Below are 23007 nucleotides of genomic sequence, written 5' to 3' on the forward strand. Positions count from 1 at the left end.
CCGTCGCTCGGCATGAGTTATCTGGAGGTGAATTGGGCGTCAGAGGAGCAACTTGTGTGGGTGAGGGATGCCAAGATTGGGCTGTCTGACTACCTCGACCGCTGGTACCGCTGCAGCCGGCCAGTGGATGAGCAGCAGAAGGCGATTGTGGAGACAGCGACGTCCCCCGTCGTACCACGAAAGACATCTGAAGGTAGCGTGTTCAGGCAATGGGTCAAAAGCAGGACGGCGAAGACTACGGTGATGGGTAGCGAGCTGGAGCGATATCTGCGGCTGGAGCCACAAGAAATCGAGGATCCAATTGAATGGTGGATGGGTCGGCAGGGCCAGTTTCCCATGGTTAGCCAGCTGGCTCTCGATATACTTGCGATACCGGCGATGGCGACTGATTGTGAGAGGTCATTCAGCCTGGCCAAGCTGACGTTGACGTCGCAGAGACTCTCAATGACGACGGAAACGTTAGAGAAGTTGCAATGCCTCAAAAACTGGGTCAGGCATGGCGCGGTGAAGCTAGGGGCGATAACGGGCGGGAGGGATGAACTCCAGTGGGATGTTGGACATAGTAATATGGAGAGCACAGATGCCGAGATTTGAAATATTTGAAGTATTTGATCAAATATTTCAAACAACAAATCCAGCACTGGAGACTGTCAAATATCTCAAATATGATCGTGGATTTGATTTGTTTGATTTGTGGGCAGCGCTGATTCCATCCCACAGGTTTTACTTTAAATCACCCAGCTTGATTACTAAGGGTTGTTGTTCCTGAGGCTCGTTGTGACCATGCCCGGCCTGCGACAGGTATTTATGGCGCAACTTTTGTTCCTGTGTCACTCAGTGATATCTTTAGAGGCTGAAGATTTCCGAGAGCTGTGCCCTCTGTGAGTTCTACACGTCTCCTGAATGCGTGGCTTCAACGCGCTGTTCGCGTCGGCCATTGCATCAAACTCTGTGAGAATCGTACAGGGTTAGAAGTTGAACACCAATCAGACGGCTAAGCGCCCGCCGCGTCACCGAAAAGTGGAGCCGCGTGAGTTTCATTACGTACCCTCTTTTCAAGTGAAAGAGGAAAACAGGGGTAATGGTCCAATCAAGACGCGCAAAAATCCTCTTTCACTTAAATCTGTAGCTGGAATAATGATGTACTGTAGTTTGAGATGGAGAAGATGGAACGATGCTCTGCACAGCACTGACTCGAGAACATCGGAACGGACTTAGGCGGAGTTACGAGCGAGAAAACCTTACTGGTTCACTTTTTGCCTTTCGATTACTGTACTGGTTTTCCGAGTATCTGGCAAAAAATGCTCTCTTATTGAACGTTATTTATTGGGTCTTTTATAATGGATTCCCCTTGGGATACGCAGCATATAACCTTCGTTACGAGCGAGAGATATTAGCACTTTATTTCAAGGCTGCTGCACATAGAATAATAGGTCGACTCAGGCCCCTTCCACTAGCATATGATACGCGGTCAAGGTCAACTCTGCGATGGCTGCATTTCAGAACGCCACCAGGGGGAAGAGTCCTGAGAGCACCGTGAACGGATCACAGAACCTCAGCGGCACGGAATCTCCACCCACTGCGATCGAGACAATCTCGCAACCTCCCGGATCCGCCGTGCCCCCCGATGGCGGCATGCAGGCTTGGCTATGCGTGGCCGGCTCGGCAGCTGGCTATTTCTCTACTTTCGGATGGATCAAGTAGGTGGCACGGCACTTTTGCTGGATAACGGCCCGACTAAAGAGACTTGATGCAGTGCCGTAGGCGTCTTCCAGGAGTATTATCAGCGTGTCCCCCTCCGCAACTATTCGCCTTCCACGGTTGTCTGGATCGCCACGACCGAGAATTTCTTCCTTCTCGTCGCCGGGCCCTTCGCGGGCAACCTGCTCGATAGCTACGGCCCAACGCTGCCCCTCTGTATCGGCACGGGCCTTCACGTGTTCGGTCTCATGATGGCATCGCTGAGCACCGAGTTCTACCAGATCCTCCTGTCGCAGGGCATCTGCAGCGCTATCGGCACCGGCTTTATCTTCAATCCCGCTGCGGTCGTGGTGAACCTCTGGTTTAGCCGCCGGCGTGGCCTAGCCGTTGCCCTCTCCTCGGCCGCGGCATCGTCTTCCCCGTCATCGTCAACCAGCTCCTGCCCAAGGTGGGCTTCGCATGGGCCATGAGAACCTGTGCGTTTCTCGTCTTGGGCCTGATGATATTCGCCATCTACGCGGTGCGGCTTCCTTACAAACCAGCCAAGAGGCCGATCACGCGGGCGCTAGCCAGGCGCATGCTTCAGCCTTCTTTCGTGCTCCTAACGCTCTCCGTATTTATGTTTTCTCTGGGGGCCTTTCTCCCGGTGACGTACATGGCCGAGAACGCCACGAATCGCGGGCTGGACGTCAGCTTGGCCCAGTACATGGTCAGCATCTACAACGCCGGAGCATTGGCCGGCCGTCTCACGCCCGGCATCATCGGGAACAAGGTCGGCTTCTTCAACCTTGCGGCGATCGCGATGGCCGTCACAAGTATCCTCACTCTCGCACTCTGGATCCCGGCGTCGACGACTCCATCCCTCATCGCCTTCGCGGTTCTCTTTGGATGGAGCTCGAATGCTCTCATCGGCCTGTTGCCCGTTCTGATCGGGGCTGTCTCCGATCCAAGGGAGCTAGGCCTAAGGGGCGGCGTGTGCTACGGATTGATTGCCTTCTCGACCCTGGCGGGCCTCCCAATTGGATCTTCTCTTATCACAAACGGCAATTACGACAAGATGAAGATATTCTCCGGCGCGGTAGTCGCGGGATCCGCGCTCTGCCTTGCGACTGCACGGGTAAGTGTCGGTGGGCTCCGGTTCTGGAAACGCGTGTGAATCGTGAGGGCAGCAACAGCCAGTATTGCTAATAATATAAACAATATGATATTGCCAATATGGACCCCTTCGCAATATTATTGTATTGTCAAGGGGCGCATATTGTATTACCCAATATGAACATGACTCATATTGTATTTATTACCAAGAACCCAATGCCTTGAGGAACGAAAGGCTCTTAGAGGATGGGCGAAGAAGCGGGGCTCCAAAAAAAACCCAAGCACAAATCTCACGTGCTTTTGAACGTGACGTCGTGTAAAGTTCGTGCCACACCAAATCGCGTTTTTCTTAGCTGGCCAACATCGTTGACGTTAGCGAAGTGGGGAAACAGCGGGTCAATACTAATCCGCAAGGCATCGGCTGTGTTTGCCGGACCCGTCAAACCTGGCGAACCAAAATCGCATTTCCCTTCCTATATTTTCAGTTTCCCTGCTTTATCTCTGCCTTCTTCCTTCGAATCGAATTAGTTTCAAATCTATTCAAATCTATTCTAGCCAGTCCCGGGATTCCGCGCCCTTGAGTGTCTCCTCGCTCAGCTGCTCCAGCCTCAGTTCAGCCTGGGCCATCTCCGCCGGTACCGTGTTCCCTATCAAGTCATGCTCTCGCGCCCTAGACAGAAGCATGATGCCGTCCAGCGTTCTGCACCGCGACAGCTGTACGTACAGGCTATAAGGGTCGCATTGGCTCGGGACCGCCTGGCCATCAATGTTGGTGGTCCTGGTCCCTCGCAGCTTCCAGCGCCACCAGATCTAACGTTCTTCCCTGCACCTTGTAGTCCGTACATGCAAACGCTGGCGCACATGGCAGCCCTCTGCGTGAGACATCGACTTGCTGCCATGGCCGTTTCCTTTGGCACTCTATCTTGACACTCGTAGGCGTCAGGAGGATCGTACCGGGGGGCATACCAATGAAGCGGAAGTCTCTCGTCGTCTCTGACCCCAACAGTATCCCCGCCGGCGGGCCAAAATGGAGCACGGTATCGGCGTCGATCTGGTGGCCCGGGTGAGCCTTGTCGAGAATAACGTGCTGGGCCGTATAACTGGCGCCGTTCACCAGTTTCAGACCTTGATGGGTGTTTTTGTTTACGACGACGGGCATGCCAGGTACGAACATGAAGATGGCGGGCACCGGGAATGGTGCTGTCGTCGCCCTGACCCAACATCATGATGGCTTCTTCCTCCGTCGGCTCATTGTCCTTCCATCTATGCTCGGAGACGAATATCCGGACCTGCCGCTGCCATTGCTTGCGAAAGGCAAGCGTTGCTTCGATGTTCAGGTTCCAGCGGTTTCTATTGAGCGGCGTCACCACTGTGATGCCTGACTCCCACGGGATCCGTCTGCCTTCTTGATAACAGTGGCTGTTTAGGTACTCTACGTCCGACTGGTCTTGTACCCCTTTCCGAATGCGTGTCAGGAGCCCACGTAGTCGCGGATCTTGCGCGGCACGGACTTGCTCATCTAGCAGCACCACTGCGGTGAACTTCCTCCACAGGGCGTGAGAGCCGTGTCATGTTGCCGCCTCTGTTCTATGCCGAAGCCATTATCTCCTTCCCAGGTAGTAGAGGCGCTGGGGAGGAGGATCGATCGCTCCTGCACGGGACGGAACTGATGGAAGTCGCCGCAAAAGATGACTATCGGAATCCCACCGAAGTCTCGAGCAGACTCTCTCAATCTGCAGAGCTGTTCGTTGACGGCGTGCAGCGTCCGAGCGCCCAGCATGCTGACTTCGTCTATGATCAAGACCTGTTTCTCCTGCCAGTCCATCTTGGTCTGCCCGTCGATGCGGAGAGCTGCCGAGCCAGACGATGCGAAGCCGTCTGGGTCACCGGCGCGGCCTACTCTCGCGACTGTGTCTTTAGAGAATCTGCAAGCGGAATGGATAGTGATTCCATTGATGTTCGCGGCCGCTGTGCCGGACGTCGCCGTCAATAGCAGGCGATGGGATTGTCCCGTGCGAACGAACAATTCCGCGATGGCAGCAATGACGCGAGACTTGCCGGTGCCTCCCTCACCTCCAATGAATTGGCAGAGTTGGGGGGTTTCGTTGTCGTCGTGCCGCATCCGGTCAAGTTGGCGACATATCAACTGCAACGCTATGCTTTGTCTTTGGTTCAGTGTGAAGGACTCGGCCACTTACCTTCCGGTCTCGCAAAAGGATGTGGATGCGCCGAACATAACGCCCGTCGATGGACCCGTATCCCGAGATGGGCCCCTTTGATCGGCATGCGTGGTAGGATCGTCTTGCTGGCCGAGCCTGTCGGACCCGCTGTGCGCCGCGACTCCGTCGGCGGCTGCTGTGCCGCCCAACTGATTCTGCAGTCCCTGGATCATCTTCTCCTGTTCGCGGGAGAGACCGTTTTGCTGCGACTTGATGGATCTCAGCTGCTCCTGCCGGGGGATCTCTGCCCGCGAGATTGAACCTCCTAGGATGTGCGCATCATGATCAGGGATGACCGTAGCGCGAAGGTCGTCGGTGGAGTCGAGGGCAGTCGCTTGGAAGCGGTACATTTGCTCAACCATAGAAGAGATCTCTTTTGAGCCGGCTGTGATCTCTTTTCTCGTCATCGCATTCCTTAGCACGTCTATCAGGCGGGTCGCCAAACCGACACCACCAGGCCGGTGCTCTACGCCCTGTGCGTCGTGCCCTTCTGTACTGCCTGATCCGACTGCGTCGGCAGTGGGATCTCCTTCGCCGGACAATGCCGCCCACTGCCTGGCATCCCGCGCCACGTCCTCGGCCGAACGCCGCAGCAACTGGATGTTGTCCGCTAGCCGCGTCATGCGCTTGGAGAGGCATGTCTTCTTTGTCTCCCAAATCCTGTTTATCTCGCCAGATGACTCGCACAGGAAAGCATGCCAAGGAATGAAGAGGCCAAGGTGTTGTACTGCTGCTCTAAAACCGGTCATGACAATTGTCAGCGCTCTGTGTTGGCGTCTCATACAAGTTTCGGATATACGCTTGGCCCGAAGAGTCGCACCATTGCAGTTTGTCGGTCGGGGTGGACGTACCTCCTGTAGTAGGAATCATCCTCCTCAGTAAAATCCATGCCTAAATAGCCATCTAAGCAGACCGCCGCAAGCTGGTTTGGATGCCGCAGTGTCTGGATCCACGATGCCGACAATGGCCAGGCCCTGTCTAGTTCCACTTCACCCGAGCGGACGCATCCCCCCTTCCGCTTCAATTTGACGACCGACATATAGTCGTAAAGAGCTAACCCTTCCAGTCGCTGACCGCGGTACGGGTAAGCTTGCAACAGCGAGATCCTCTGTCCGGCTTTTCCCAGCAGCACCGTCTCCCCGATCGACTCGTCCAGCTCGCCCTCGCCGGCCGCACGGCGCAGGAGGGGCCATCGCCGGAAGATGTGCCAGTAGAGAGTGCAGACGTTCAGAAACGTCCAGGCGGTGCTGTTTGTAAGTTCTGTCTCGTATCCCTGAAAATGGGCCAACACCTCGACCTGCGACAACGCCCGTTCCGTGAAGATTCTGTTGGCCATTCGCAGCAGAAATCGGCGCGCTTGACTGTGACGGTTGTCGCCCTCGGTTCGACCTCGCCCGTTGCTCGACTGATCCCCAGTACCATCATCGCCCAGGAGCCGAATTAGTTCTTTGGTTGCCACCACACGCTTCCACACCGGATCCTCCACTTTGGTGGCGTAGTTGGTCACGTAGTAAACGAGCGCCAGACCCTTACATTTTGTCACAATGAAGGATATATCGTGGTTGTGTCGCAGCCCCACTGCCATTACCTTGTTCCATCGGTTCACCAGGCTGTGGCTGCGTCGAAGCCGCAATAGCCCGTCTTCGTCAAAGTAAGTCTTCTCCACTGGTTTCCAAGGCGCCCCGAATCGGCAAGGATTCTGCTTCGTTCCGCGTCTCCCGATCGCGTACTTGACGCATGTAGGGCTATGCGTGTGAATTTGTGTGGCACCTGCGCAGAAGTTCGCTTCTTCTTCGAAAGTCGGGGGAAATTGGAATGCTCTCTCCAATAGTGACGACACGTCAGACGTCACCGATCTCCCTGCTCGCACTCTCGCGAAAGACTCCTCATCGAGATCCTGTCAGACATGTGAGCGTTTATCCACCAACATGCCAGCTCCGGGTGTGGCATAAACGAACCTCCATAAAGACACTGTCAACATACTCGGTCACTCGCTGCCGATATGCCGCTTGCTCCTCTCCTTGAACGTCGCTGAGAAGGGAACTCAGATACATATTACCCTGCAGCCAGAGGAGGCCGTGGAGGTGGAGCGCGCCCCTTTCATTGGTCTCTACTGCCCCATAGTACTGGCTGACCCGCCCGAATACCGAATCCTTCCCAACCATCACGTAGTACTGGAAGAACATGGAGATCTCCCGATGGAAGAAGATTGCCGAGCTGAGGGGATCCGATATCGCGAGTCGAGCCCTCTTGTACGCCTGATCAAGACTTCTTAGATATTCCTCGGCTCTGCCTGTCTCGCGGGTACGGTATGCAGCCAGCTTGAGCTTTATCGGGTTCGTGATATCGTTTGGGTTGAGCGTGAACCAGATGGCGGGGATGCCGTACCGAATTATGAGGGATTTGATCTTCCGCCGCATCGTCAGCCGGCTCTCCCTTGACATCGGCTGACGGTAGCCGTAAAGTGACAGGTTCCTCAGCAGCCGGTTGACGTCTGGATCGGCAGTCTTACCGCAAGCCTCTAGCTCTCCCCTCGCCTTCTCAAGCCTTGACGCGGTCAAGTCTTGGATGGTACGTTCTACCTCCGGGAAATCACTCCTCCGCATGCTTGCCATGCTCACGCGGCGGTTTCTAGACCGCACCCCTATATTGAAAACGAGAAAGGGAAAGACAGGATGCGTTGCAAAGCGGCCGCCGTGTCGCTGGATCACCATTTTCACCCAAGCCTCCAAGCTCATGTTCCGGGACGATACGAGGTGTTGCGCAGCGGCTTCCAGCTCGAAAATAGGATGCACTTGCCCTGTCGCATCCTTGGAGTGCTCTTCGGCCTGCCGGGGACCGCCTTTGCCCAGCGGGAACAAGCTGGGAAATGTTTTGGCTAGAAACCAGGTGTCAAAGGAATCTGCAAAGACTTCACCACGGGAAACTACGATGTAAGGCTCGACGGCGCCCCCGTGCCTCACCTTGGCTGACCCTTTCCAGGTACTTCCGTGTGTATGCTCCCCGGGTCCCACCTCACCCATGGACTTGACGAGATACCGTAGCTTCTCCGCATCTGGGATATCTGGACGCCCGTCCAAGTTGAACATGCCGGATGATTCTGTTTCGTCCACTCGATCTCTGTTATTACCGACCCAATCGTCACCATCCTCACCAGAGGTGAAGCCATCAACTTCTGGTTCTCCTGATGTGCTTAGGCCCTCGGCTAACGATGCCATGATCTCTTGGATATCTACCGGTTCATGATCGTCGATATCGCGCTCTGTGGGTGGGACAATGTGCGCCGTCTGCATCTTCCCCCTCGCCGAAGGCTCATTCCGTTCCAGTCGATCAAAAACTTGGGAAGGCACTCCGTGTGACGGCGCATCCCAACTATCCAATTCCGCCTCGTCAATTTCGATGTCGGCATACAACGGATTGTACCTTTTGAGCCACAGCAATGCCTTCTCAACGGCGTTACGTCGCACCGATAGTAACGTTGACAGGTCACTCGGCGCTGGTTTCTCCTGCCCCTGCCATGATATATGGACATCATCCATGACCTTCAAGAGCGGATGTGGGAGGACATTCGTTGCTAGCTCCTGCACATTGTTTGGGAATACCGTGATATGTCCCTTCACATGTCTCGGGTAGGTCGCGCCTTGTCTGTGTCCATCTGAGACGCTGTGCTTGGTGATGAAGCCGTAGCACGAGTTCAGCGCAATCAGCTTCTCCTCGACCGGCGTGAGATCCTTCAGCTCGTCAGGAAACATGTGCTCGCATCCCAACTGCGTGTGCAGCCGCGCTGCTGCCGATAACGCACCTCTCCCCAGGTGTCTCACGCAGTCTGCGCACCCGAGAATCTTCTGTCCTACAGGGAAACACTGAACGCACTTGAAAGGTGAGCCGTCGCGCTTTTCGATGGCATTTGCCACCCACCAGTCCCAGTCAACATACTGCAACTCAGCTCTGCTATGCTTACGATAACAGAACATACAGGTGAGGACCGGCAGCGTTCTCACGTCGTGGAACGCTTTATAGAACTCCTCGACCGTCTTCACCTTTCTCTCGTGGCTCACAGGCATACACCATGTCTGGTCATCAGATAGCCGCTCCTTTTCTGCGAACTCTTCCTCCAACACACGCAGCACGTCGGCAAGGTCATCCGCCTCCTCAGATTGGCTCCGCTCCTGGCGCCCTACAGTTCTGGTACGTTTGCGTGGCAGCTGACCGTCGTTGCCGCGAGGGCCGGACCTCTTCAGTTCATTCCCATGCCTCGACTGCTCTTGAGACCCGTTCCCTACTGTATCTTTGGCGCCGCCAACAATCTGGCTTTGACCCGATGACACGGTCCCCGACGTCTGATGAGGACGATGACGTCGCTGTGAGCTCACGTCACCACTTTCTCGGCCGTTCTCCCCGTTCAACGCCTCTAGAATGTCAGTCGACGTCCGAATGCCCAGATTTGCCAGTGCCGGACTATCGACCGTCCCTCCACATGCCGCAATTCTCTGGCCACTAGAGTGCTCGTACTGGTTCTGTATGGCCTCGAAGATATCTGCCGATGTGCGGATCCCCAAGCCGGCGAGTGCCACATTCTCGCGATTCCGCGCATCCAGGCGACGGAACAGATCGGACAGGCTCTCGGTTTCCATGATGGCCTATGTTTACTCGCTTTCTTATCACCATGGTTCTATCATAATGCAAGAGATCGCAGGCCACTTAACCCCCAGGGTCTTAATGCTAATGTCCGCGCATTTACCTCAGTTCATTGCTCCGTCCCGGACACCCGAACTATCCGTCTCTCTCTCCAGCCGGACTACGGGAGGACGCGTTCAGACTCAAACTCAAATAACCCCTGAATCCTTGCCCAACAACGCTTTGGGAGTTTTTCCCACCTCGGACTGCAACCACAGCACCCTCTTGATTTGGAACGGCAGTAACGTCGGCTATCGCTCTGCAGGTCGACCCTGTGTCACAGTCACCAATCACCTGCTTGATAGTGAGAACAAGGTTCACGTTTACTCCCCCGACGTGACATTTGTCACATGCTCTGAATACCCGATCAAAGTTCCCTTACCAAACATATTGGAACCCCTCTCTTTATAGCAAGCCGTCCCGCACCTCCCGCGAGATGTGGCACGTCTCCAATTATTCTCTTTCAACTTCCGTTCGGTATGTCTCTTCAACAGGGTGGGGAATCTATCTACATCTATCTACTGACACCCAAGGTAGATAGATGTAGATGCTTAGTCATAAAACGGAATGTAGATAGATAGAGGTAGGCTACATGTAGATATAGATAGATGCTTCTATCTACCACTCTAAATACGATATGCACTAGCCACTAAGTAACTACCCCGGCCACTTCGCCACTCGTCTCCTTCAGCAGCCCGTCATATCCTTCTAGAAGTCCTGCCTTCAGCCATGACCTAACTGTTTGGGTAACTGCAATTGTGCTCGCGTCCAAACGAGTCCGCTGGGGAGAGACCATACTACCAGCGGAGGAAAATGCTCTCTCACATTCGGCAGCCATTGCAGGGACTGATAAAACGTCAATCGCCATTTTCGCTACACGAGGATACTCAAACCGCTTGGCAGACCAGTATTCGAGCGGATTATCGTGCTTTGAAAATGTGTCCTGCTTTGTAGATTGCCACCTTTCGAACTCATCGGCGACCGATTCTTCTTCGGAGTTCGGATACGACATAAGCTCGTCTTGGAATGAGTCAAAGGGACTGTACTCCCGTGCCCTCACGGCTACAAGAAGATTGCTGTCAGCGATCTCCCACTGGGCGGGAAGATCCCTATACTCTTCCTCCCAAAGCGTTTGGATGAGATGTCGAGCCTTGTCAATCCAACCCTCCCTTCCGCTGTACGCCCTTGTCAAGAACGCCCATTGTATTCCAGGATGAAGAACAGTAGCTGCGTAATAAATCGGTGTTTCGTCAAGCTTGGTGTAATATTTATTCAGTTTGGCCCACGCAGAGTTGATGCAGGCAGAAAGGTAGCTGGACTCTGGCCGATCCGCCGACTCTGTCTTAGCCCTCTCTAATGTTGATAAGAGGAACTCGTATGCAATGGCGACCTGCCAAACCATACCGTACTGTGCTTCCGCACCTCCTTTTCGAAGCCGAACTTGACAATCACCTTCAAGCCTCAAAAGGCAAGAATTGAACATGGCGAGAATGCTGCTGAACCAATTCAGAGCTTCCCAATCTGCATCAGTAAGGAGATTGTCCTCCTCAAGACATGAAGGAAGCGAGCTTCGCGATTTTTCGACTTTGGATCGAGATCGGGCCAACTTCCTGTTCGATTGAATCGTGATATCCACAAGTTCTTCAAGGTAGCGACGGAGCTTAATTGCACGTTCAATCATGTAATATTGCGATAGCCAGCGTGTGCAGTTGTCAAGAACGACATCAAGCGTGCCGGGGTAGTTCTTGTCAGGGTCATCATCTTGTAGTCTGCGCAGGATGACTGTTGCCTTGTTCGATCGATTGATCCAGACGACAAGGTTGTGTAATTTTCCAACCGGCCCTCTCTTTGTCCACTCGTCAAAGTCATCCGGATCAAGGTCTTCGAGAGCTTGGGTATCGTGGACGAAAAGCATAGCCGTAGCGACAAGGTGAAGGACATGTCCAAAGCAGCGAATCCTCCTGGCTGCAGGCTCATGCCACTCGAACTTGCGCCCTAATTCCTCCACAGCCTTATCGTTGTTCGAAGCATTGTCAAGAACAAAATATCCAAGTTTATTGTGTTGTACAAGCTCGAATTCTTCCAGTACCTCCGTGACCGCTGCGCAGATGTTTTCGCCGGTATGGGCCATGGCGACGTTTGGGAGGCCTAGCAGGATTTTTCGAGGCTGGAAAGTTTCGTCGTCGAGAAAGAAAGCATTGATGGAAAAGAAAGAATGTCTGTTCCGAGAGGTCCAGCCATCGAATGCAATGTGGACCTTGCTAGGGCTCCGTAGCAAAGTATCAGTAACATGGGCTTTGTAAGTGTTGAACTCATGAATAACCTTGGCCCGAATTGTTTTGTGAGTAAGGTTGGCTGAAGTCTCACGCACCAACGGATTGAGATAGTCAAAGAGTTCATGGAGCCCCACGTGCTCTGAGAGGCGACAAGACAGATTTGCGTCCGTAATCCACCGAACAAGCAGGCGCTGGAATGTTGCTTTGTCAAATCGAGCAACCAGCTCATCGTGAAGGTCATCCCTTTTCCGCTTCCTGGAGGTAAACTCATGGAGGTTACATTGATTTAAAGGCCTCTCCAATACGTAGCGCTTTGCTTTTAATGGATCTGGATGGAAGACACTGTGTGCTTTGCTGAGGTGATTTTCAATGTTCCGGGTATTCGACGCGACATAGGCTTTTGGTTTGTGGACTTTCTGTTGGGTACAATGGCAGCAAAGCCAACTGGATGGGCCCCGTTCGGTGGTGGCAGTTTTGGCTTGAACATTGTAACCATGAGCCCAAAACCATCCAGTGGCTTGTCCAGTTCGAGTTGAGAGATTCCAATGGCCACGGACGGTTTGAGAAACTGTACTCCAGTCTTTGACGGCAATTGAGGTGCTGAGGGACGACGATGAATCTAGTTTTGGTAGATCTGGCTGGCTGGATAACTCTGAGCAATTATTTGCATCAGTTACCGATTGGCTGGACAAGTCGCTTGGAGTTGGCATTGTGGCAAATGCTCTATACTGTGAGTCGACTGTATGGTATACCACTTGACATTTGAAAAGGGGGAGCTGTATCAAGAGATTGACCAAAATTTGCGATGAGCTTGAGGAAAAAGTGGAAGGGAAATGATCTGACAGGGGGTGTTGTTAGGTAGTAAGGTGAGGGTACCGGTACCTTGCTTTGGAAGGGAATTGCGCACCAAAAAAGGTCCCTCTACTTTCCGTCTTCATCTTGGCGTCTATCTACATTTCGCCTACATATCCGACGGTAAGATAGATAGATAGATGACCCACATGGCCCCCTGATAGATAGATAGATGTAGATCTACATCTATCTACATCTACATTTCGTCTACATTGGTAGATAGATTCCCCACCCTGGACAAGCTGATGTGGTTCGAAGAGCCATGTGCAAGTGTGACTACCCCGGTTGCCACAAGAACTTCCGACGAAACGAGCACCTCAGGCGTCACAAGCAAACGTGAGTTTCACCGCAAGTGATGAAAATCGGACATGATCACTAACATTAGGCAGTTACCACGGTGAAGGACCTGGCCGTTTCTCTTGCGAGTTCTGTGGAGAGTTCTGTGGAAAGGACCAATTCAACCGCCAAGATAACCTCAACAACCACCGCAAGTTGCACGCACAACTCAACAGCCGCAACCGTGGCGTTGAGTTCATCGCTGCTGCAGTTCCTGTTATTGAGCAGGAGAAGCGAAGTAAGAAGCGACGAGCCCGGTCGAAGCCTCAGGCAGCCGAGAAAGCAATCGAGGGGAAGGGAAATATACTTTAAATCGCGAGCGTGCCTTGCCTAAAAACTAATGATGCCTAATGTAATTGAGATAGCAGATTTCTCGACTGGACTAACCAGATCGACTATGACATAGGGAGCGCCACATGCCGTTGAACCACAATGTCACCAAATAGGGACACGATACTCGCAGATACTGCTCTCATACACACGCCAGTATATTTAAATGGACAAGAAATCTCAACGAAAAGAGTAAGGCAGATAGCAAGTCGAATATGGCTTAGCAGTTATTTATTTATAGGTGGCGCAACAAGTAAATGTTCAAGAGCTTGATGATTTTACGACAAAGTTTTGACTTGTTTACTTACCCTAAGTGGTCTTGACCTGAGAGACGAAAGTGCCCAGGTCGAGCTTTATAAAGTTACACAGCAAGGATAGCGTCAATACTGGTCAAATGCCTGAGTTTGGGAGCGGTTCGGTGCTTAATACTTTCATATTGTCCTAGTTGTTGACGACGTTGCTTCATTGCCTCACCTCTACAACCGTCTTCCGGCTAATCATGTAAGCCAGACAGACACCTGCGCCAGCATGTTCCGGCTAGACTTATAAGGTCAATTTAATACTAGAGAGTATATCTTTATACTTGGAGGAATTGGATGGGAAGACCGAAAACAATGAAGCATTTCTCGCACGCCAAGTCATGGTAGTTGATAGCTAATATCACGAGCAAGACTGACAGAGTGATTCCTCTGCCATTCGGTGGTGCCTTGTATTTCCTTCCCTAGTTTAGAAAAAAACAAGAAATCTGGAACCCTTTAGCGGCTACCTTGTCCTGATGCCCAGCGCTGACTTTAATTCAAGTAAGTCAAGTTTGGGGGTCAAACTTGATTACTTGAAATAAAATCGTCCATGGACTTACTTAACTTGAATTGAATTGATATACTTGAAATGAAGGTGCTGACCTGAAGCTCTAATAAAGCTATTAAGCCTCCCCTCCCTCCCAACCCACCAAGTCCCCACCAAAGCTAACCACCTTACCCATAGTGATCGCTTGATGGCGTAGCCAGTTTCGTAGATACTGCATCTCCTCTATTATCTCGGGGCTTATGCTGTGCCTTTGCGAGCTTACCGTTAACTTAGTGACACTAAACGTCCGCTTAGGGTCAATAGATATGGCAGGAATTGCCAGGATATCGAGGGCAAACTTGCTTAGACGTGGGTATTCTTCTTAATAATCCTTCCACCATAGGACAGGGTTCAAGTTCTCTCGCCGCACTGGCCCTTGCCTTATATAAACGCCAAGCTCGTCTTCTTCCTCTATTATACACTAATCGCAGCTCTGCATCTACTGGTTAAATTGACTAGGCTCGTCTTATCGCACTGCTTTTCCTATCACCGTCCTCGATATCTCAGGCTGCTCCTCACATGGATAGTGCTGTTCAAAGAATTCCTGGACACTGTTTTTAGTATCTCATAGCCACACTAGTTACTCATCGCTAGTCTAGTTCGCCTTAAGCCAAGACACGTTCCAGCATGGGTAAAGAATAACAGCAGCCAGATAAAGTGGCAATTGGCCTAGTAGGCTATAATACTTATCAAGCTTTGACCAACAGTTCTTAATAGAGATCTAGATGCATTATCGGTGATTATTATTAAGATTCTTATCTTGCAAAACTACATCAGTGTATTCCTCTTAAGCATGCTATAGCAAGTATTTCTCTTATCCGCAGCCCTGCTTAATTCATTAAGTACTAGATCCTAAGAAACCATTAGTCAAAGAAGCCTGAAGAGAACAAAGACAAATTAGGGGAGTCATACTTTTAGTTGCCGAGACCCTGAAATTTCTCAGCTTACTAATACCACTATCAGGTAACAAGAATATCAGGTTTTATTCCTCAAAGAAATTAAGCAAGTACTCTATTCTAATCATTACTTCCCACAAGGCGCCGTAGCATCCTTCTTTGGCCTAACCCTGGCACCTTATAGTGATCTTATGGAGCGGTTTAAGTAGACTCTATATCTCTGCTAATAGAAGCCAGTCCTATGGTGAAAGCTGATCTTGGATAGGCACCTGCTGTCGGGGCTCTGACGTCTTTGTTTCGAGATATACAATAAAATGGTCAATATGCTCTCGCTTTCGAATGGCACGCTGGATTATCAGAAAGGTTAAATTCTATCTGGTTTCATTATTTTGCATTAGCTTAAGGTTAATGGCAGCTTGCTCCTCTTTAAAGAGTTAATAGCCGTCTTCGTCGTTCTGGTTATAAGCCAGGGATTTTATTAGCTCTCTCTGTTGCAGGGAAGCCTTGACGAACTGGATGATGTTATACAGCTTGCCTACCGCTCCCTGTTTCTGCCAGAGCCGAAGCTTATGCTCTTTAACTTGGAAAGCCGCCTCGGTGAAGGCTTCTCGCTTAAATGAGTCAGGATCTTCTCCCTAGAGAAAGGCTTAAGCTGCAAGGTTAAGAATATGCCTAAAGCATCTTGTTTAATGATTTCTAATATCTTCTTCTGCCATTGCAGGATAAAGTTAACAATAGAGGCTCGCCAAGCATGTATCATTAGACGAGGCGTTATCGCAGATACCCGCGCTAGTCCTATCTTATATCCCATACTCGCCCAAGATATCATATATTATCGCTGCTTGGTTATCTCCGGAATAAGATCCCTATATACAGCGCAGAGCAAGGAGTCGCGACTGGACTTGATAGGAGGCGTCGAGATAGTAGGCGTGGAGGCCAAGGAAAGCATACCGGTTTAGAGAAGTCCATAGGTTAAAGCTAAAGCTAATCCTTATAACCGCCTTCTGCAATTAACTTAATATTACTCCCTTTTTTACCTTAAATAATTTCCGCATAATATCACGCACTGACTGCTAACTCCATGGTACCTCTTTTACTAATAATGTATTATGTAAATCGAGCATTTAGTATAAGTATAGATTCAATGGCGCCATAAATGGAAGATTGGTAGTAATAATCTAGCCGACTATTAACTTCTTCGCTTTATTGATATTTGATCTTGCAGTAGGAGACTCTAAGCAACGCCGCTTCGAGGGTAGGTAAATATCAGCGCAAGATGAATACGAATCTGCATCCACATTGTCATCCGCCTCGGTGATTATATAAGACCTATATCTCATAAGATAATGGAGAAGTAATAAAGATCAGGCTCATATAGATATCATTTACCTTCGGAGGTGCTCAATTGGCGATATTGTATTTATGGCAACGAATAATGAGCTCTTGCCTTATTCATTACATTTTAAGCATACCCAGTAGGTCTGCAACATCCGCAAATCAGGGCTGACTTCTGTAAGAAAGAAGCCATAGGCTTAGATCCAGCTCCTCCGACCTTTGCGATTCTTATTGGCAATGTATTCTTCTGGTATATATTTCTTACAGCTAATCTAGATAGTTAGGAGGTCAGCGAGGGTCGTTCTTCCAGCTTTAGTCTTAATGGACGCAGCATCAAGCTGCTGCTTAAGTGATTTGCAATAGCCACTAATTCCCAGAAGCGATTCTAATGACTGTTATTATGCTGCTATAGCGGGTTATCGGCGAATCGCGGAATACAGATGCTTCTTATTAGGGAGCGACGTTAATTCTAAACCAGGTGTTTCTAGCACGTAAGCAAATGCAAAACATGTAGTCGCGCCACCCCTGCCGCGTTCCTGGGTTCTATTAGTGTAATCAACTGGGGTACTATACTCAATTAATTACCCTATGCCTGGGACTCCGAATAGCCTTGAAACTCATAGGGCTGTCGCATAGGAAAATCCATAAAATCTAGTATTTCAAGTAAATCAAGTTTGAAGCATTATGAACTTGCTTACTTGAAATAAACTGGTTCGTCGACTTACTTGACTTACTTGAAATACTTGACTTGATACTTGAATTGAGGTCAGCGCTGGGCTATATTTATAACCTAAGGCGTTCTTAGCCATGTTGAAGCCTTTCTCATTGAAAATGAGTTGCATCAATTCCTGAACAGGCTCTCTACCATTGCCAAAAGCATATTTGCCATGTTGGGCATCATCGTTGCGATTTTCCCAGTCTAGACCTGTCTTGTCTTTGAACGTATCCCGGAACTTGCTTACAGCGTCATCCACTGATCCATCACCAAGGGATCTTTCTACCCATATTTTCCCATTGCGACCAAAACTGGTCAGTGTTTGGAATTTCGAGGCACGAGAGTTCTTTACGACTTTAATATCGTAAAAGTAGGATGATTTCTTTAATTTTGCCTCGTAGGCACGCTCCGAACCCTGAGGAATATAAAGGGAGTATTCTTCAGGTGTATTCTCAAAATCTTTCTTGCCGTCGTCTTCCGCATTGGGCTCTGCTTTGGTGTTGGACTTAGGGGCCTTTCCTCCAACCCTGTTGTTAGGCGGTGACGATTCAACGTTGAATCTTACATGCTTACCCTCCATAATATCATCACTTCTATTGTCTAGACCCTCAACTGTCCCGTGGGCCCTAGCAACAGGAGAACAGTGACGAGCCTTTTTATATAGGTTGGCTCTATTATCAGAGATGATTTTGAGAAGAAAATCTGGATCAACAATCTGAGGGCCATTATCCTGGGCTTTGCGGATCTCGTTTTTCTCAGACGGACTTGGTTGACTACTGATAATGTGAGTGGTGTTTTTATCGACTTTGTCTCTATAAGACCCTCCATACATGACTATGAAACCCTTGACGAGCCTCTCACGAGCGTTCTTGGTCACCACAATACGATAATCTTTCAGAGGCTGTACGTTAGGGCTCCGTGTGGCAGCTCTTGTCATCCTCATGCTGAGAGATATTAATGATCCAAAGGAGTCCAAGAGTGTAGAGTGACTGTTTACTACGCGGAACAGGCTCAATATATGGCAATATTGGCTGTCGCAAAAGGACCTTAAAATAGGCATCTTCCTTCCTCGTGACCATGGACGTATATATAGCGCGCACAATAGCTATTGTTAAGTCATGTCAGAACTACCGCATGGCCCTAGAACATATTAGAGGCCCAGTATCCTCTCTGAAAATAGATCGATCACAGCAATTATGACAAAATCTTGTACCTAAAGGTGGATTTTGCCGCCACAACCTGACATGTGTTCAAACACTTTTACCTTCCCCCACAACATAAATTGGCTATGTTCAGAAGTCTTGAATTGGGCGAACATTTGAAGTTTCTATACACCCCAGAGTGTAGGACCTGAAGACGACCTCGGTGCAGTATCACCAGCCAAGAAGGATATGCTCTCTGCCCATATCATATCAAAGAAGGCCAAGGCTTCGAAGGTCAAAGGCTTTACAGTGTCTTAGTATTGACTCCAGCCACAGTGGCATTCACTATCAGGTTCAATAATTTCAAGGTATCATGCTAGGCTACTTTACTATACTTATTCCCCTTGATTTAGAAAGGAATTAGAGTTCGCTTGGTTGGATGGCTTGCTGGGAGGTTTTACAGGGCGACAGGAATTACTGATCTACTTGCCATTTAGTGTTCTAGAGCTTAACCCTGTTGATTTTATACTAATCACAATAAGGCACGCAATGGCAATTGAACACCAATGTGCACAAGTTTCCAGTCTTCTTCCTAATATTCCAGATAGTGACTGTCGGATGTGATATATTCTATGGCTGTGGCCTTTGGTGATTAAATTTCCCCCTCGGTGTGTTTTTTAATGCAAGTTCGCCTGGCAAACAGAGCGCTATAAGACTCTTATCTTAGCCAGATCAGACGTACTTCTATTAAAGTTTTCTTGTACATTGGCCAATGCACCGGGATATAATAACTACTACAGTATTGAGCACTGAGAGCTTCCTCTTCTAGAACAAGCTTAGATATTTTAGTCTGTCTCCACACAGTGTCCATTCCACATTCCCGCGGACTGTATACATCAACGTACGGAGGACTGAAATGGCTTACTGAAGGTAACGTGGTCGGTGACTCGCACTGTTGATTTAGGCTCCACTCGCCCCAGACTTGCACCCCAGCACTTAGGTACTTAAGCTACTTTGAAGTACTTCTTTTATTGGGTCAAAACATGCTTACCCACAGCTAAGAAGTCTATTTTCGCCGCTTCATTTGCTTATGATGTAGCTCGATGTACTTCAAGGTACCCACCCAAGACTAAACATAGAGCTTATTGTTCTGGAGAGGAAGCTACCAGTGCTCAATACTGTAGTATCATAATGTAGAATACTGAATTAAAGTGATAGTGAATTAACAAAAAAGGACGGGCGCTATGTTCTTTCTGCAAGTCTTACTCGACACTAGTTCCAACATATCCGGATAGGCCAAAGGCCTCCTCTTCAAAATTTAGGTTGTGCAGTGTGTGACGCATAGTAGTAGTCGGCTATATAGATTGCATTCTCTTTTCTCATCCTATGTATATCGCCAACTCATAAGGATGGTGTTTGTTCGCATATTCTCGAATACTGTACCGTACATATCCCAGGGATCTCCCTGAATGTAAATTTTTGGTTATAGAGATCGAAGTCGATTGTCTCTTCTTGGCAGTCACTGATTCACACCGCTCGGGCGTTATTGACGGGGTGTATGACTTACAAAGTAGTCCAAACCTATTATCACAGTAGTCCTGTACGCCCTGCTAGCAGCTTACGTGCATGTTCAAACAGCATAATGTAACTTCACAGCAAATTGCCATCAATCCATTCCTTATTACCTCCAGCTGCTAGTCTTCCTTACAACGTCCAGAAATGGACACTTCAGTACTGTTTCGAAAATGCCCGGAATCAGACCTCAGGATCACAAGGCTTCCAGTCTGATTAAAATGGCTGAGATGCCTAAACCAGCTGTTCAAAAATAAAAAGAAAATACTAAGATACCTTGAGTACTGTATAGTGCATGGGCATTTTCGTCTGTGCGATAACATTGTCTTCTGCTTGAAAGATGATGGGGCGTTTGGGTACATACACGCACTTGTTAGACAGAAATACACCTTATACAAGTGCACTCGGTCATTGCATAGGTGTACCGGACATAGATAAAACAAAACATTCCTACATATAAGCTAATACACGAAGTTACCATGTGACTATGGGACAGCAGTAGGGCTGTTGTCGTTGCAACTCCCTTCATCACAGAGAGCTGCTACAGCAGAACTTCATCAGTTCAAGGCACACAGCGCGGTATTTGGCCTTTATGGCTCCAGAAAAGCGCCTATCCTGTTTAGAGAGAAACCTACTGGCGAGCGGGAAAGGTGGGTTGCACTTCTGGGTCTCCATGACAATGTGGAAAACAAGACAGAACATCCAATAAACAGATCTCTGCGTCAAGCTCGAGGTCAAAATACTCGAAGGAGCCTACAGTAGTGGAACATATTTCAAGTCCTTTGGCGGATGACGCAGTTCGACACAGGCTGTTGTGACAGAGGCTAGTCATGGCTAGCAGCGATCAGATCGAATGCTTCCCTTTACTAACGTGGTTATCGTGGAAGCTTTGGTAGAAGCTTAGCCCCGGGGAAATGACAATTTACAAAAATGAAAAGTAAAAAAAAGAAAACAAAGCAAGGGAAAATAAACTGTCTTCTTTATTATCTGTATTAGAATCTTAAATTTAATTCTTGTGACTTGGAACTACTCCCATAGCTCTTCACTATTGTACAACAAGTGGTTGAAATTCGATGCTTGTGGCTACAAGGTCCATACTCCGCATGCACATACCTCAAAGAGACGAGCAAGTAAGGTTTGTGTTAGCATAGTCGAAAGCATCCAGATACCCTACCAACTGGACCACGAAGGCGCATACCACCAGGATGTGAAAGATCGAATGGGAACCGCCTAGGTCAAACTTTCCAGGACATAGACTTTCAGGGAACCTGGTCTTCAGAACCGCTTCTGTTAGGGCCGTTATCTCTCTTGTCTGTGCAAGTGGGAGACTTACTACGTAAAACCAAGTCCCTACTAGAAGGCAGCCTACTTTTACTAGAGTATAAGGAAAAGCTTTACTCATCATCTGCGACATGCCGAACATATTGATTGCATGGATCAAGGGCACAACACCGGACAAGCCAGTCGCCACAAACATCAATGTTCGGAAGAGGCGATATTCTGGGCCTTGGAACTTGGGATGCAATATGACGAATATGGTTAACGTCCCGAAAGCTCCAATCTATCGAACAAGAAAAGACGGGCATTAGACTCAAGTATAAGGCCTGAGATGAGGGAAAATAAAAGTTTGCACATGGAGATCAACTAACCATAGACCAGTAGATATTGCGTAGCAAAGGCTCACACCAGAAAGCCATATATATCCCCAACATAAGGTCACCCAGTATAAAGATCACTACACCCAGCATGTCCAATCGCAGGCATAAATGTTCCACACGTTTGGAATGGTTCATCAAGGTGTGATATGTCGCTGACAACGACAGGCACGTGACGGCTGTCAACATGAAGATGGAAAAAGGAGTGAAATCGGCGCCAGTGACCCCGGAGTATCTGCTGGCAAGGTACTGCTGGCCGAGCAAGGAGAAAACGGCCGGAATGAGGTGGGAATAGATGTTGACCGACTCATTGTGGATATACAACAAACTGTACAACGAAGCTTGAAACGAGCCTGAGATGTCTCTATAGCCGTATAGAATCCACTCGTTGGATTCATGTTGAAACCATTTCGGCATCTGATCCAGCGAGAGAAGAACCGGGCATGCGGCTTTGGATGCGGTGTCGCTGATGGGTTCCATTTGTTTCGTTTTGTGAACCTCAGGCGTCTGTGGGGGCGGAACTCGAAATCGGAGGTTGAATTCCATTTGCTGGTGAACCTGATGATAATGTAAGGTAAGATAGGAATGCCAGAATTCGAAAGTAAGTGAAAATGCAAGATGGGTAGAGAGGGATTTCCTTCATGCTTTATCTCTGGCGCTGCTGTCCTTTTCATCGGTTGTTCTTGGTAAGCGCCAACTGTTACAGCCCCGACGGCCCGTGTGTAACTGACCAAGCGAGGACCGAGCCAGAATCAACCACATCGGCGTGTTCAAGCCGCACATGGAGCAATAGGTCCTCGCAGTCGTGTTAGTTTACAAAACCAACGGAAAGGCAATAGAAGTAGTAGAACTATTAGAACGTGTGGTCGCAAGGAAGAAGTTTATAACGTCTCTATCCCACCCAGGTTGATTATGGTTACAAAGGACACTTTAAGGTTGCTATAAAATTTTGAATGGTTCAATAAGCTAATCTTCAAAAGTGCTTGCTACGTCGACGAATTCTTTTGTTATATACTGGATAAATTGTTATGAGAGCAGCTACATCATACCAGTTACTGCAGTTCTCACTCTAAGCATCATGCTATCGTTCTTTTCAAGGTACAAGGTCTCCACGTAAGAGGATTTGAGTGGCACGACACAACATCCGACCGGCTTACAGGAAGATCATGCTGTTACTGAATGCGATCCTATCTCGGTCGTGTGGGTCGGATACGATATAATGGATCAAGAACAGTGTGGCAGCTTATATGCGCCGCAATTGATTCAATCTTTCTCGTACCTTGCGGTAACCCATGAGAATCAAGCACTTATATGGCGCAAGGCCTGTGTAGCTCCCTAAGAGACGGCTGTCCATTGGTCT

At 49.3% G+C, this 23007-nt stretch overlaps 7 protein-coding genes across 7 annotated transcripts; 3 read left to right on the forward strand and 4 right to left on the reverse strand.

The window, feature by feature from the left end:
- Positions 1–1488: 1488 nt before the first annotated feature.
- FOIG_16524 (uncharacterized protein) lies at positions 1489–2857 on the forward strand (the record flags this gene model as incomplete). Its single annotated transcript, XM_031217985.1, has 3 exons — positions 1489–1700; positions 1757–2051; positions 2138–2857. 3 exons carry the CDS (start codon positions 1489–1491, stop codon positions 2855–2857), a joined length of 1227 nt encoding a protein of 408 aa, XP_031052296.1.
- A 485-nt stretch (positions 2858–3342) lies between these two features.
- FOIG_16525 (uncharacterized protein) lies at positions 3343–4022 on the reverse strand (the record flags this gene model as incomplete). Its single annotated transcript, XM_031217986.1, has 2 exons — positions 3343–3443; positions 3521–4022. 2 exons carry the CDS (start codon positions 4020–4022, stop codon positions 3343–3345), a joined length of 603 nt encoding a protein of 200 aa, XP_031052297.1.
- A 293-nt stretch (positions 4023–4315) lies between these two features.
- FOIG_16526 (uncharacterized protein) lies at positions 4316–4918 on the reverse strand (the record flags this gene model as incomplete). Its single annotated transcript, XM_031217987.1, has 1 exon — positions 4316–4918. The coding sequence occupies one exon, from the start codon at positions 4916–4918 to the stop codon at positions 4316–4318; it is 603 nt and encodes a 200-aa protein (XP_031052298.1).
- Positions 4919–4990: 72 nt separating this feature from the next.
- On the reverse strand, positions 4991–9649 carry FOIG_16527 (uncharacterized protein; the record flags this gene model as incomplete). The annotated part of the gene is made up of 3 exons (XM_031217988.1): positions 4991–5750; positions 5867–6912; positions 6974–9649. The coding sequence occupies 3 exons, from the start codon at positions 9647–9649 to the stop codon at positions 4991–4993; spliced, it is 4482 nt and encodes a 1493-aa protein (XP_031052299.1).
- A 3433-nt stretch (positions 9650–13082) lies between these two features.
- On the forward strand, positions 13083–13468 carry FOIG_16528 (uncharacterized protein; the record flags this gene model as incomplete). Its single annotated transcript, XM_031217989.1, has 2 exons — positions 13083–13156; positions 13210–13468. 2 exons carry the CDS (start codon positions 13083–13085, stop codon positions 13466–13468), a joined length of 333 nt encoding a protein of 110 aa, XP_031052300.1.
- A 3681-nt stretch (positions 13469–17149) lies between these two features.
- Positions 17150–18221, reverse strand: FOIG_16529 (uncharacterized protein; the record flags this gene model as incomplete). The annotated part of the gene is made up of 2 exons (XM_031217990.1): positions 17150–17188; positions 17298–18221. 2 exons carry the CDS (start codon positions 18219–18221, stop codon positions 17150–17152), a joined length of 963 nt encoding a protein of 320 aa, XP_031052301.1.
- Positions 18222–21404: 3183 nt separating this feature from the next.
- Positions 21405–22004, forward strand: FOIG_16530 (uncharacterized protein; the record flags this gene model as incomplete). Its single annotated transcript, XM_031217991.1, has 2 exons — positions 21405–21530; positions 21816–22004. 2 exons carry the CDS (start codon positions 21405–21407, stop codon positions 22002–22004), a joined length of 315 nt encoding a protein of 104 aa, XP_031052302.1.
- Positions 22005–23007: the final 1003 nt, after the last annotated feature.

This window comes from Fusarium odoratissimum (assembly GCF_000260195.1).
Source record: "Fusarium odoratissimum NRRL 54006 unplaced genomic scaffold supercont1.89, whole genome shotgun sequence".
Classification (NCBI taxonomy): domain Eukaryota; kingdom Fungi; phylum Ascomycota; class Sordariomycetes; order Hypocreales; family Nectriaceae; genus Fusarium; species Fusarium odoratissimum.